At 37.4% G+C, this 14,637-nt stretch overlaps 1 protein-coding gene across 4 annotated transcripts in view; it reads right to left on the bottom strand.

The window, feature by feature from the left end:
• spn-E (tudor domain containing 9 protein spindle E) overlaps positions 1 to 14,637 on the bottom strand; it is a 38,972-nt gene that overhangs the window by 23,101 nt on the left and 1,234 nt on the right. For 3 of the 4 annotated variants that reach the window (XM_022794072.2, XM_086978670.1, XM_086978671.1), the window contains exons 2-3: positions 14,333 to 14,548; positions 3,981 to 4,133 (exon numbers count right to left, since the gene is read on the bottom strand). In XM_022794072.2, coding sequence (XP_022649807.2) covers positions 3,981 to 4,133; positions 14,333 to 14,533 — 354 coding nt within the window. In that variant the 5' untranslated portion in view covers positions 14,534 to 14,548. Of the gene's footprint in view, positions 1 to 3,980; positions 4,134 to 14,332; positions 14,549 to 14,637 lie in introns of those variants that run through there. The other variant, XM_086978672.1, reaches the window with a different exon arrangement.

Genomic DNA, 14,637 nt, shown 5'->3' with positions numbered 1-14,637 from the left:
CACCATCTGGAGTACCTTATGTATTTAAGACTTCACTGGAGGACATAGAAGGAGTATGCCGAAACAACAGTTTCGTCTACTCATCACCATGAAAGGTCCTGCCCCTTTCCCGTTTGGGCCATTCACACTCGCATAAGACAACTTCGAGTGAATTTTGAACGAAAGCGGCCCGAACTCGTGGCTGGAAAAAAAAGACCGACTCGCTAGGCGCCTGCATGTGTTTTAATTGCAAGAGCAAGGGTAATTAAGGCCATAGTGCCTAAGCTGAGTGTAGCACGTTTCGATTACATAATCGACGTGGTCGATGACTTGTTACTACTAAAGGTTATTTTGCCCTTGACAATACTCTATTCAGGGGTTTACAATGAGACCCTTGAAGCTCGCGTGCCTCTATGATGCCCAATGCTTTGTTGGCCGTTTTAGGCATAGTCAATAAAAAGCTGCAAGGAAAGTCCTTAATTACCACTAACCTCGCAAAGGATAGGATCCTGGGCAAAGTATTACTGGCAAAAAAGGATCCAATTTGTAAAAAAAAAAGCAGTTTAATTCTTGCACAGCCATTAAGGCATATATTTCACCGTAGGGACAGCTATGCATATGACAGTCCGGACAACAAATCCAAGTACTGTGCTACAGCATGATCGGGTTGCAAAATACTCTCGTTGAGGGCATATGTTCGTTCCACACAGCCTTGCACGCATGAATACACTAAGCGTTTATCAAACGTTTGGTCACCGTTAGTTCACTACTTTAGAGCTGCTCAACGTGATAGACTTCATTTCTGGAGGCCGACTATGTACACACATATACATATATATGTACTAGATTGTCAAAGAAGTAATGGCAGTTTTTCTCAAAGTCACATACCTTAAATGCGACATGAATCGCATCTAGCAGAATTTTTTGTAATGCCTTCATTTAAAATTCAAACAAAACATTTCGAAGATAGGTGAGATTTATGCAAAAGAAATGCTATACCTAACAATTTGATTACGATAGAGGCCCAAATGCTGACCAAATCTATGAAAGAATTGTGTTGTTGACGGTTAAGACGCGCTGTGGGAAACAGCGACCCAAAAATGCTTCTGATCATAATGAAATCACATGAGATAAAAATGTTAGGATTGGAAATGGATCGTCGATTATAAACTACTGTCGGCTCGCAAAATGATTGACTCGGACCTTTGCTGTCAACAGCTAACAAAATTGCAATAATCATCGAAAATCAGCCTAAACTAGTCAAACAGAGCCAAACAGAAAAGACGCCGTCTTTAATCAGAAAATGCCGGACCAGATGCATACCGTCACAAGCCAAAGACAAAAAGAACTAGTGCAATCTTATACTCGGACTACGCACCGGCTGTTTGATCTGCAGAGCCTCTTAATGGTATCAATTGAAACATAAGGGAGTCTTTCACTTCCCCCTCAGGAAAGCGGTTTAGATTTAGAAATTTAATTCTCTATATACATTCTTAGCCGTTAAGGATACAATACCGATACTCAATGAATAATAATATTTATGCCGATAATTTGAACTTTTGTGCAGTAAAAACTAGCTGATTATATCTGTCTGTAAATGCCTAAATCTTGTCATTTTTATGTTTGCAAAAATCCCCATATTATATATTTAGTACATACAGACCATGCGCACTATTCGGGTCTATTAAACCACGATTTCGTCGGATCTAGATTTCAATCAGCAGATTACCGGAGTTATCTAAGCATAATTTTGTTCGTTTATTGTGAAAAATCCCGAATTGTAAATAAACCTTTATTGAGTTAGCTATTACTAATTTCACATACTGTTGTGAACTGCTACGACAATATATCAAAATACTAGTAATACTATATTAAGCATCTACAGTCGAAATAAAAAATATATTTCTTAGCTATGGAGAACAAAGAGTTATTTATCTAGTGTCGATTGCAATTTACATAAAGATTCTGGTATACGATTTAAAACGAGCAGCGTAATAATGATTTACGAATGATTAAGTGGTCTCATCTGTAGCAATAGCCAAAGGGGTAGTAATTAACAGGTTGTATTACCAACAACTCGTATTGCTAATAAACTGCGATGTTATATTTAATATTAATTGATATATTAAATTGGTGAGTAAATTATTTAGATAATTTTTAACCTTAAAGAAGTTAGCTCCATATTCTGTTTGCCCATATATTTTGAAGCTTTTTAGGCTCTATCTTTGCTACGCGTCCCCTGTAACGTTTATATTTTGCCTGGCTTTCTTGGTTATAGTTTTCTGTGCGCCTAAGTCCTGGGACCCAAAAACTTCCTATTGCACAATCCATTTTCATAATTTTCGTAAAAATGTGATTGAGACAACGACGGTTGTGTGCGAGATTAGGTAAAAATGGCCAATATTTTGCGGTATTTGCCAAAATTAGTTTCAGCACTTCAGAGCTAAAATTCCTGATTTGTACCACAAATCGATTCGTTCCGATTAATTGCCAGGAAAAGACGGCAACTGTCTACAGGCAATATTACTTGAAAATTCAATGAGTGACCTTAAAAGCGCTTTGCACTGTTTAGTGTTTACTGTCGTACGTTTTAAACCGTTTGCACGTATTGCGAAAAATCCTAGAAACAGAAAAATTGATTCTACACGAACCCAGCAGAATTGCCAATTTTAACTCTTTGCAACATATGTATCCCGTCGCTCACATAGCAAAGCCAAGGGTAATTCTTACAAATGGGTAGCTACCAGGGATAAAGGAGTACCTTATAACAGTGTGGATTTTCTGGAAAATACTGACAGATGAACTGTTTACGTATAATAAGGACGAATGCAGACCGTGACCCAATTAGAGTTGCCAAACTCGAAAAACGGTTTGATAAAGACGGACCTTGGAACAGACCAATCAATGATGGCGTAAAGCGGTCTTGTCATATGGTTTGTTATGGCTTCGGTGGCCCAAGAAGAAGCAATGAGAGGCTACGGTTAGGAAATTTCGTTAGTCCCGGCTTATAACCCAAACGCAATGCTATCGGATTTTATGTGTTAAGATCTATACTGTGTGGCCCAAAGGACAAGCAAGACATGAGTAAAGGCCCGAAAATGGGTTTATGAGTAGATCATTCTACACATCCCTCTTTTTTTGACTAAGAATTCGTCTTCTGTTGAGTACAGGAAGATTACGTATAACTAAAGAAATGCTTTTCGTATGGAAATTTTTTCTAACTGGGATCAGCATTTAAAGTGAGCAGAAAGACACACTTTTCTGACCCACCTAATATGCCTCAGTACACAAAATGGACTTTACAAGATGATTTTATGACTTTGCTTTATGAACTTTAATGAACAAGAAACTACGGGTACAGTCTTTGGGATATGGATGTCACCCACAGAGTATTCCACTGGAGGTTAAGATGCTTTTTTTCGCACACTTTATTCGACCTACATAAATGATGCAACTCAATGCAATTTATGCAGTTGCCTCTATGAATAAACCACCTTCACGATTTTTTGTTTTTGGCCATACGCTAATGATCTACACCAACGAATAGTCTTCGCGACCAGCCCCTCTTCTGTGGGGTACTAGTTAGCATATGCGCCGCTTTTTCTCTTATACAAAAAGATTCTGAAACATCCAAACTGTTCGGTACGTCGGCAACTTTACGTATAAGGTCTAAAATTACACAAAACCATTTTAGGTGGTATTTTGGAACGTTATCCACCTGTGCAAACTTTCGAATATCTTTTTTTTGATTTGTCTATAAACATTGGGCCTCACGTATACATGGTTGCCACGGTCTCATATATGTCAAACCTACGATGCTTGAAATACTCCAGTGTTAAAACGGATAACATATTCAAATTCAAGCCAATTCGTTTCTTCTACCCAGTTTAGCACGTGCAATGAAAACGCTCGACATATTTTATTAGAAACAGTGATCTAATTGATAGCGATAATTTAGGCGAAATGATGTCATGAAGACTTCCTTTCCTATAGGCTCTTACCTGATATCCACAGATCGTCCCACATTTCCAGTGACGTTCCCTGCATACAGTCTCGGCTACACTGATGGCAGCAATTCTTCGTGGTTGTGTCACGGCGATACGACAAAACTGACCTTGCCTGAAGAGCTTCTCCTCCAGCATTAGTTGTGGAACCTGTATAAATAGGTACATTCGTAAATCGCGATGCAGAGACGATAACCGCTCCCGTTAAAATGTTAAATCACACTTACGGTGGGACAAAATATTAAGTATAGGGACCTGCGTGATCTAAGTGACCGAAGCGCACCTGTTTGAATGTGTAGCCATGATAACCGTATATAATAAAAACGAACCATATTTCAGCGTTAGCAAATGGCTATCAAGGTATATGAATTTATACTCCGCTTCATAGGTTTGTTGGGGAAACCTCAGAGAAGTCCAGCAAGACCCATTTCGGCTAAACTACCTAATAAAGCTTCAACCTAGCCCTTTTTTAAACTTTCTAATCCTCTATACTACATAAAAGAGGTAAGTCCAAGGACTTGTTAACATGGAGTAAATAATTGTAATTGTTGAATAGAAGAAAAATAATGAGCATACTGGGTTTAAATAGCTTCCGAGGCCCTGGACGGGATTTCAACGGAAAACGAAACAAAAATACGTAAAAAAAAGTCATATATAAGATTTAGAGATATAAAATGTAAAGATGTAAAGATATTTGATACCAATTTATCCAGATCTTGGCTATTGAATTTACAAGCTTAGCCTTTAAAACCAAATCATGCGCAAGCACGAAAATTCGCAGGTTAAAATTTGAGTTGTAAAAGACCAACTTCTATCAAAATTATAATGAAGTCTCTTTTTGTATCCTTATTCCGTTCTGGTAGTGTTTACTTGCGTACTGCCCGCTTTCAAAGGTTCACAGTCCTCTATTATTCCTTCGAGACCGATGACAGATATAAGCTTTCAGAAATAGTTTTTCTGTAAAGTTCTCTAAAGAATTTAAAGATTCAAAGAAACGCACAAAATCTAGCTATCTTTGGTAATCTGTATTTAATTTTAAACTTATCCCTTGAGTGTCAATGTATATGCTTTGCTTGTATAAGTTACATTAATTAGTGATTCAAACTAATACCGGGTAATTTTAACAACTCTACATTTCTTCGAATTCTTTAATCCGCTCTTTACTTAAAAATGTTCATATTTGCATTCCCAGACGATTCCACTCTCAATAGTACTGGTCATTGTGTCCTATTGTTTATAGTTAGTAAGACTTAGCTAAGCATTACGTTTTTTTGAAATAAGAGATTAAAGCCCCAACTGTGGGAGATGTAAATTTACTTTAATCAAATTCCTGCCCGAATTTTGATTCACCCTAAACTTTAGCATTACCTACATAAATTTATCTTATTAGATTAACTTCTTAGTAATGATACATCAATATTTATAAAAAATACTGTTAAGCCTGTGCCAAATACATACTCTATGAGCGTTCATACATGCATATTTGATGTACGTAATTAGTATATAGGTTTTACACTCTGCTAGTATGACACTATAATATCCAATGTTGTCCATCACTAAATTATATAATTCAACCTAGCTTTGTGCAACGATTCCTTTTCCACAAGAGTTCATTTATCGTTGACATGCCCAACGGCACTGAACCGGTTACACCAACTTGATCGAACGATGTATTACACAGTCGAAAGGAAAAACATCTAAACTTCAAAATTTGCCTGCTTCTTAAACTTTCGTGACAAGTTCTGCAGTTGCAGAAGTTCTGCCAGCACCATTTGCTTAGAGCGTTGGAAGGAAATAATAAAAAGATCGGCCCCTATTACACCCTGATATCTTGACTGGCAAGCCGTACGTTTTTGTAACGGAAGTGTTAGTGAAATGACGTGTCGTTGTGCACTTCTGTCGTTCTTCCAATATAAGCTATCCGACACAATAACTTTTTATAGCTGATCTCCAGCCATTGGTTTCACGAAAAGCGTTGGGTGTGGCTTCAAAATGCTGTTCTAGGTACTGCCATAATGCTGACAATGTGTGGGAAAGTTGTTAAATCGAAGAAGTTAGTAGTAGAGGTAGAAAAAGATAATTTCGAACTACCCTATCAAATCGTCACAAACAAGCTAAAAGAAATATCCCCTCACATACAGCTCTATAAAGGTAGCCCTGGCGGCCAACCATTATTTTTCCAAGGCAGTTTCCTGAGCAAATTACGCAAATTTGAATCGGTAAAAATAACGTCCCTATGATCACTGTGTAGCAAATGAAAAGCAACGTAACAACTAGCAATAGACAAAGCACCGTGTCCGGACGGAGTCTCTTGGGACTGTTGGCTGAAAAATGCCTAAGAATTTTTAGAAGTCTCGCAACTCAACTTCTTAGAAAAGGACAGTTTCCTAGGATTTGAAAAGAGGAGAAGTTAACGCTGGTCTCCAAGCCGAGAAATAAAACCAGACCAGCGATACACCAGCCGATTTTTTTGCTGAATAGGATGGTGAGGATAATGGAAAATATTATTTTTCATCAATGTCATAGACAGATTAGAAAAAAAATAGAATAAAAGGGGACTTTATAGGACTGTACGAGTTTTGCAGAAACAGATTCACTTTCGAAGCAGTCCAAGAGATATCATCAAGGCGTATCACGAACGGGTAGAAAAAAATTTCAGGAAAAAAAAATTGTCAGAAATGACGAAATTGCCCATGGCTAATTTTTATATGTCAGAAATACCTTTTGACAAATTATCGTAATGGCATTAAAAAAGGAGAAGATATCTTCTTACCAGACGGAGTCGCATACGTGGCACACGCAGATGACCCGGCGCTGCTAGTGAGGACGAGAACTGAATCGAGATTGGAGGACAAGTCGAACGGACATTGTTCTATCCGTTCAACGGGCAGTTGCTATCGGGGTAATTAGGACCTATCGAACAGTATGTACGAATGCTGTTCTCATCCTGGTTAGGATGATCTCTTAGAGTACTCTGGCAGACGAGAGGACTGAGCGATATGTAGACGGAGGTATATACTTCCAGAGCGCCTTGCAGAGAAAATAACAATGACCATGCGAGCGGATTGGACCACGGGCACGCTATAAGACCCGTAGTTTTATACTTGACATGAATAAGTGGTTTAATAAACCATATGAAGTAATCTAGGTGCCTACTAACCATGGGAAATTTCGAATGATCATGAAGAAAATCAATAGGAACTAGGTCATTATTTGCGTCTAATAAGATTGTCTGCTGAACGACTCGGAGCATACGATTTTTAGATGCGGAGTTTTCCAAGATATGAGGCGCTAAATGGGGTGTGGCCACATGTGAAGACAAATAAAAATATTACCGACGACAACGATTCATGGATCGTTTGAGTGGCTTTCCTTGAAAACATAATGAGAAAGTATAGCTAAAAAAATCCAAAGGTTAAAAGTCGACGAAAAAGGGCGCCAAAAAATACAAAGAGAGGCACAAGCATTTTAGTTTGAGAAACCACCGTTCTCATGGATCCGAAATAATACTAAACGTCTAACGATCCATGTGCATGCGCATAGTGGAAGTACAAAATTTTTTGGTAAACCCTGGGTAACCATTATGGATGAATTAAACCACTTGGTAAGAAGGCAAGCTACATTTGTTTTGAATTTGACATAGCAGAGGAAAGCTTTGAAGCGGAACTGTCAGCAGTCTCCCTTCCGTCTATATGTGTCTAAAAAGCATTTTTTCCCACTTAAAAAAGTACTATTAAAGTAAGGGCTCAATAACAGCAATCTTGAGAGGCCGATTAAGAGAAAGTGTTATGGGTAGGGATTATGGTAAATGACAATTTCCTAACAAAGATGGCAAATAGCAAATTTGTCTGCAAAAATTTTAACATGAATCTCGAAATACTGTAGTGAAAGTGAAATACTGTACGAATTAGTAACCTCGAAAACCCTTCGCGTCAGCAAGAGAGTTTGCATCCGTACAAGCTGTGCCTTTCAAAGTTCAGTCTAGTTGTCTGGTTGGTTTTGTGATATAATAGTTGCCTTTGCATCTGTAGATATCTATGTATAAAATTACTAACGCAGCCGAGCCATGGAAAACACATTACTACATAGTCTTAATGGCATTTGGTGTCGTTGCTGTTTTTCTGTCCCCAATTAGATCATTGATTATCTGTCTACGCGACAGAAATTTAAATTTATACTACTTTAATATCACGCAGCAACTCAAAGTTGTGCGGGTAATTCGATTTTGGCCGCTGAATAAAGTGAATACTATTGTGACACTGCGAACTAGTTCCATAACCTAAAAAACGCTGCTTGTCTCACATAGCCAGGACAACGTATGGGTTTCGCGCAAAGGCCGATACGTTGCTCATTCACTCATTATATTTGTTGGAGGCAATGTTCCGTAGAAGCAAATGTTTCTATTATTCTTAATCTAAACTTAAAGTATCATTATGTATTCCTTGATGCTCATTGATTTTCTATGGACTACAGAATGTTCTTTTGAATGTTTTTTTCTTGTAAAAATAGCTAGTAGCATTTAGCTCCTTCTGACGCTCGAGAGTCGACATGGTCAGCAAAGAGATAACCCCCCAGCACTCTTGTCAGTAGTGGATTCAAGCAAGGATTTCCTTGAGCGCAATGATAATAGCTTTGATGTGCTTGATGTTAGTTTCGGCAAGCACAATCGTCCAGGATTGTTTTTTCCACCATTGCCAGTCTTCTTTTATTTTCTTCAACAGGGATGTGAATGTCATCGTAGTTCCATACACTTCTAATTGCTCTATTGTGAACACGCTCGACCAGTCGTTATTCAGATATGTCACTATCTGTTCATTGGTACGTTTTAGAATTGACACCAGTATTCTAAACTTGCCCTCAGCACAATCAATGAGTTCTAAAAGAATCTAAGTAACTTAAGAAGTTTCCTGTCAGAAATAGGTGCACCTGACGTTACCTAAAAGAATATATGATTCTATGAGAACCATTATGTTCGTTGATAAGGTGAACAAGTTTTCATGTAAACGAAATTCATTTAAAAGCCAGCTGATCGAAAGCGAATAGTGACATTCATATATGTGACTAGTATTTTAAATTTATTCTGTTTGGTTTGTTAGTGTTAGAAATAAAGACATTTGTGGTAAATTTGTAAGGTAAATAATTCCAAATGCAAATCGCTTTAATCGATTTAACATTAGTTTTTTTTTTTTTGTTAAAATATATAAAAGGGCTATTTATCCGCTAATTCGTCTAAATATCTTATTTCAAGAATATCTTCTATTACAATTGACTGCTACAAACCCTGCTGCCAATAGCTGCTATCTCAGAAAACATAAACCATCTTTCTTACCGGTACCAAACCAATGCTTTGGTCAACTATTGTTACTAGGACATTTGTTACGATATCAACATTCAGCTGAACTGCAATCGACAGCTTATGATTTTAAGCCAATTATAAGCAGCATACGTGACTGTATCTAGAAAAATTTACATGACAGTACTTCACAACTACATCTTACCCCCGTATCTATTTATCCCGATCAATTTGTGTGGTGTCACATAAAAGATAAATTTTAGCTTTAAGCAGGCAATTCTCTCAGACTTCATCATGTTTACATGATTATATTATAAAAACAAATCAAGCGTAGTTAACCAAACATGTCATCTACTTTATTTATCGCTTCCGTTTATTTAAAATCACTTACTTGAAATAAGTATTTAAAGAAAACGCCATATGTCTGTTACACGTCAGGATAGTGCTGATCAGAAATGTGGCAATGTGTATTTTAATACTATTTTATCGAACTGATTTACAACTAAACGGTGAAATACGTGGCAAAGGAGACGTATTTCAGACGTTTAATCATCAGTTAATGCGTCAGTAATCAGTTATATCGGATTCTATCATCTCACAATGAAGAAATATTACTCACAGACTTCAGAGCACGTACGTAACGGCGCAAGTGCGATGTTTTTTGACTGTAAGCTACACATAAGTGAAAAGAGCCGGTGTGCATGAAATATCGGGTGTGTATCTCTGACGGGCATGTTCATTCAATGTGGCTACCATTTGTTCGAGTTCAATTTCATTCGAAGCCTAAGCTCCCAATAAGACTTATATGCACACATTTTTGCAACTTCTTAATAGTGGCAAGAAATGAGTCGTCGCTGTCATGTTAAGCGTTGTTAGACCCAATCCAATCATGGTTACATTACGACTTTTCAAAATTTGGTTGTTGATAGACATAAATATACCTGACGTGCTTTAAGTTTGAAACCGAGTGCACGTAAATCTCGTCTTGTACTGAGAGTCAGCTCTCTAAAGCAGTGCTTATTGGCAGTACCATACGTTAAACTCAATAACATTATTTTAGATACTCGGTCAATGATGTTTTTCTCGACTTTTTCTTATGAGTTGTTGCTGCCTGCGACTGTATTTAAACGAAAGTAGGTATTTTAATGAATTACTTTTTGCCTATGCTAGAGAGCGTCGTTTTCTTTTTATTTAACCGTTTATTTCACGTAACCTCCGTTTACCCTGTTTAAACTTACAGTTCGTGATCTCCATTGCCTGCAATTTTGTTTCGACTGTTCTCTTTGCAATGCCTTCTTGGTAGCACAAGTGAGTAAGTAAACATATTCATCTTCACACAATAAAATGCAATGGAATCGAATGGGAGCTTCATGGCAGTTGTATATGCTTATTCCAGAATGTGCACGAATTCTCAGGCAGTTAATCCTGCACTAACTGATTTGTATAAACCGGTGCAGCACTTTGCTGCATGACCTGCCTTAAAAAATACGGCTATCTTTAGTCGCATAAGAGTTCGTAACACATGCAGACAAACTTTTTTGGTAAGTCGTTCATCTTTCTGCAAGAACTACGCTGGCATGGCGTCCTCTTTACTGAATATCACACTCAGAACATGAATTTTATTTAAAAAAAAAGATTCGAATTATCCCATACATTATTATCTCACAAATTATTATTACACACATGGATCGTAAACGAGTGTTTCTGCGATTCATTTCTGCATCAACGATAAGGGTTTCGTGGTCAGAGAACAGTCAAAAAAGGCAGTTTTCAGAGGACAGAAGAGTAACCGACCTCTATTAAATCTATTGGCGTCTCAAAAAACATTTGCCCGACCTTCATTACATATTATCTAAGGTCTTCGTAAATAATCACTCACATGATAGTTAAAGTTTTTGTTAATTATTTGGTTGAAATAGAAGTGTTACCAAGCATGCACTTCTGGATGGCATCGGTCAACCTTGGAGTAAGTTTTCTTTCTTTAGTCGTTGTATTGTGTTAGAATCTGTTTTTACCTTTTCTGCAGTTGCATTCTCATTGTCGATGCCGTACTGCCGCTTTAGAGTAACTACAGGGGTGCATAATGTCTACGAACATTTTGTCCACATGAAGAGATAATAATAATAGCTTACCTTGGCTTAAATTACGCATACGACCCAGTGCTGCCATCGCTGCGAATTTGTTTACCTACCACTTGGAGCAGACTTTTTTTCTAGTAACATGGGTTTTGGATTAAGGCATTTGTTAAGCCGCAGGCGATCAAGCGTTTCAGCGGACTCAAATTGAGGTGTTTAGGCTCTTAATTTAACTGGAAATCAATCCCATAACTGCTAGAAACCCACATGAAAACATATAGATCACAGGCAAGCCAGCGGTCTTTTCTGTGACTGATGTTCGTCAATATAGTGAATACTTTTTCGTCCTTTAAAAATCAACCACAGCTTGGGGCTGCATGCCTCCGAAACGCCACCGTTAAATGTCTGAGCTCTTTTTTTTTACTCTTAGGCACCTTCAGTCTGACTTCAACAGCAGACTTGTACCCTAAGTGTTTGTAAACCATGTAATTCTCATAATTTTACTCCTGAATATCCAGAATCGTCAAAGGTACCTTTGTATCTTCTAAAATAATTGCAAACTTCTTACAGAGATTTTTCTGTCATGTACTGACGCTCTGAAACTCTTTAAATTCATAATCCTTTCACAATCAACTTAAAGCCGTTGATACCCGAAAATTTGACGCTGATATTTATGAAACGTGCTAATGATGCAAAATTTAAGTTATTCCAAGTTTTCGATCTGTTCCGATTAATTCAATATCCACCTTACTGTTAAGCTTACTTTTAATTGAGACATTTGTTAAACTCATAATCGAGTAAAACAAACGCCGACACGGAAACGTTGACTTACGTGCTATATTTATTAAAAAGTCTATCAAAAATATGCTTAGGAATATTCAACTATCCTTCAGAACGACTTAGGCCCCGAATTGACAAAAATATGGAAGTAAATGACAATTGTCGGCGTACACAAGTGTTAACCAAAAAAATATTTTCACCTAGATGCGGCTTTTTAGGAAGCGACATTTGTCCTAACGCATGTATTAACTGTATATACATTTTTTAATATATCTTATTATATTAATGCAAGTATATGCATGATTACAATTTAGCAACAGTCCACATCCAATCGAACCTGGGGCCGACCAAACTAAGGATCCCTGAAACTAGCAGGCACTCCGGAATTACGGGCGCCACCAGTCGGGTCGTTGTTAAAAGCAGGTCGGATGATTTCATGGTAGTCTGGAGGGTCACGTCACAAAAACCTACGTTCCAGAGCGCCGTATTCGCCTGTCGATATAGTAGGTAACTATAGGGTTACCGGCCCTGAAGCGGGTGATAGGAGAAATTATTTGACGACGAAGGGCTCGTAATGAAAGGCCGTTGGCGCAGAAGGCAGTGCAAACGAACTCATAGCGGAAATGGTGTACCGTACGAAGACTTCAACACGACAAACGTCCGTTTGAAGAAATGAACAAACGCTTAAAGCCGTTAACGAGCAGCCGGTAGCGATTTGGAAACGATCGCAGGGCAAAATCGTTCGAGAGCATGGATCCATGGAATGGTCAAAGAGTATGACGACTACTGTTAAAGCATGTGAAATTGCTCACATCGGATTTCATCGGAAGCCACTCTAAATTGAAATTATTAGCTTCGTAGCAATAGCATCAGTAATGTGCATGCAAGCGTTCAGGATTAAGAATTCTGATCTGCTTGATTAGGAAGATTCGTTGACACTTTCATTAACTTTCGCTTTTCGTGAAACGTTTGATTGCTAATGCTTATGAAACTGCTAAACGCTTACAACAGAGACAACTGGTTGTCCTTACGTAGTCTCGTACAATGAAGTGTCGCTGCACCGATGTGAAGACTATCATGGTATTACTTGAAGCGATCCATTGAAGCAAAATCACGTTTAGAATATTCCTATCATAAGAATTTGCTCGGACCTGAGTCTTCTACGGGAATTTTATTCTCATTGTGCATTTGCGTTATGAGCACTTGTTATTTCATTCGAGCATATACAATAGCCGCAGTTGCATTGCATAAATCTAAAGCAAAATAATATTTACTCCATTCGAAGCTCGTAGAACAGACACGATACTCTTTGCAAACCCTCTACGAGTTCTCCATGTACTGCCAATAGTCACTGGTGACTCAGCAAATACGCACATGCACATACTTCGTGACAATGTTATCTTTTCTTTTAGATGCTTTACACCCTTTCTACCGGTTCGTTTTTGGTTGCCATAAGATTTCCTAACTTTATGAAGACCATTATTTACTTGCATTTTTTTTGTAGTTTTTGTATTTTTCAATATTTATGTGTTGTCTGCCTATATTTGTGTACTTTCATCAAGCAATATTGGTAAAAGAAAACTCGTAAAGGTGCCGTTCAAAAACTCTACATACAAAAATGATAACGACTTGATATTCTAAAACCGATAACGAACCAAAAATCCCAAAAAAAGCGAAAGTTAAAAATGGTCAAAAGTTAAAAAAATGCAAAAAAGCACCAAAAATTTAGAGTTATATTTATATATATAGAGAATGTTAGAGTTTTTCGGAATGACCCAGTTGGTATTCCATCTACATGAAACAGTCGTTAATTTTTTTTAACAAGCTAGGTGAGTCCAAAAAGGCTTCTTGAGCCAATTTGGTGAACTTTCGAAGTCTTTCAATTTGAGTCTTTGTTTGTTTCATAAAAACTGGCAGCATAATTGATTTGGGATAAAAGAACGCGCCAAAAATTACATGAATTTCGGCATCGCACCCTAATGTATGTATCAGTTTTTTTATTTGGTAATACATTCTATCGAAATATTACCAATATGTTGTATATATATATATAAGTTCCGTGATGAGCAATCGAGTTTGTTTTTAAATAATTATTGCAACGTATTGGTAATATTTCAATAGAATGTGTTACCAAATAAAAAAATTTACTTTTATATATATATAAAAGTAAATAGTACTGAAAACAAACTACTGTCACAAACCTGCGTAGTTTTGCCGCAACCTGTCGTCCCAATAACGATCGTCACAGGTTTATTATTTATACTTTGTAATATTGTTGACCAGGACCTCACCACCGGAAGATTCTTTTTTTTCGGTAAATTTAGTTCATCACTGAAATACTTTTCTGTCAAGCGCGCTGCCTCGAGTCTGAGCTTATCCTTTTCGGCGTCCACTTTCTCCATAATGAGGTCACTTAGCTGCAAGTAATCAATTTTTTGATGAGCTTAGCAATATATTATCGTATTATTATTTCACGAAAGAATATAACCAAAGTTTTAGTGGATGC

Source organism: Varroa destructor, unplaced genomic scaffold (genome assembly GCF_002443255.2).
Source record: "Varroa destructor unplaced genomic scaffold, Vdes_3.0 BEIS01000002.1, whole genome shotgun sequence".
Classification (NCBI taxonomy): Eukaryota; Metazoa; Arthropoda; class Arachnida; order Mesostigmata; family Varroidae; genus Varroa; species Varroa destructor.
This window is presented reverse-complemented; position numbering and strand designations above follow the sequence as displayed.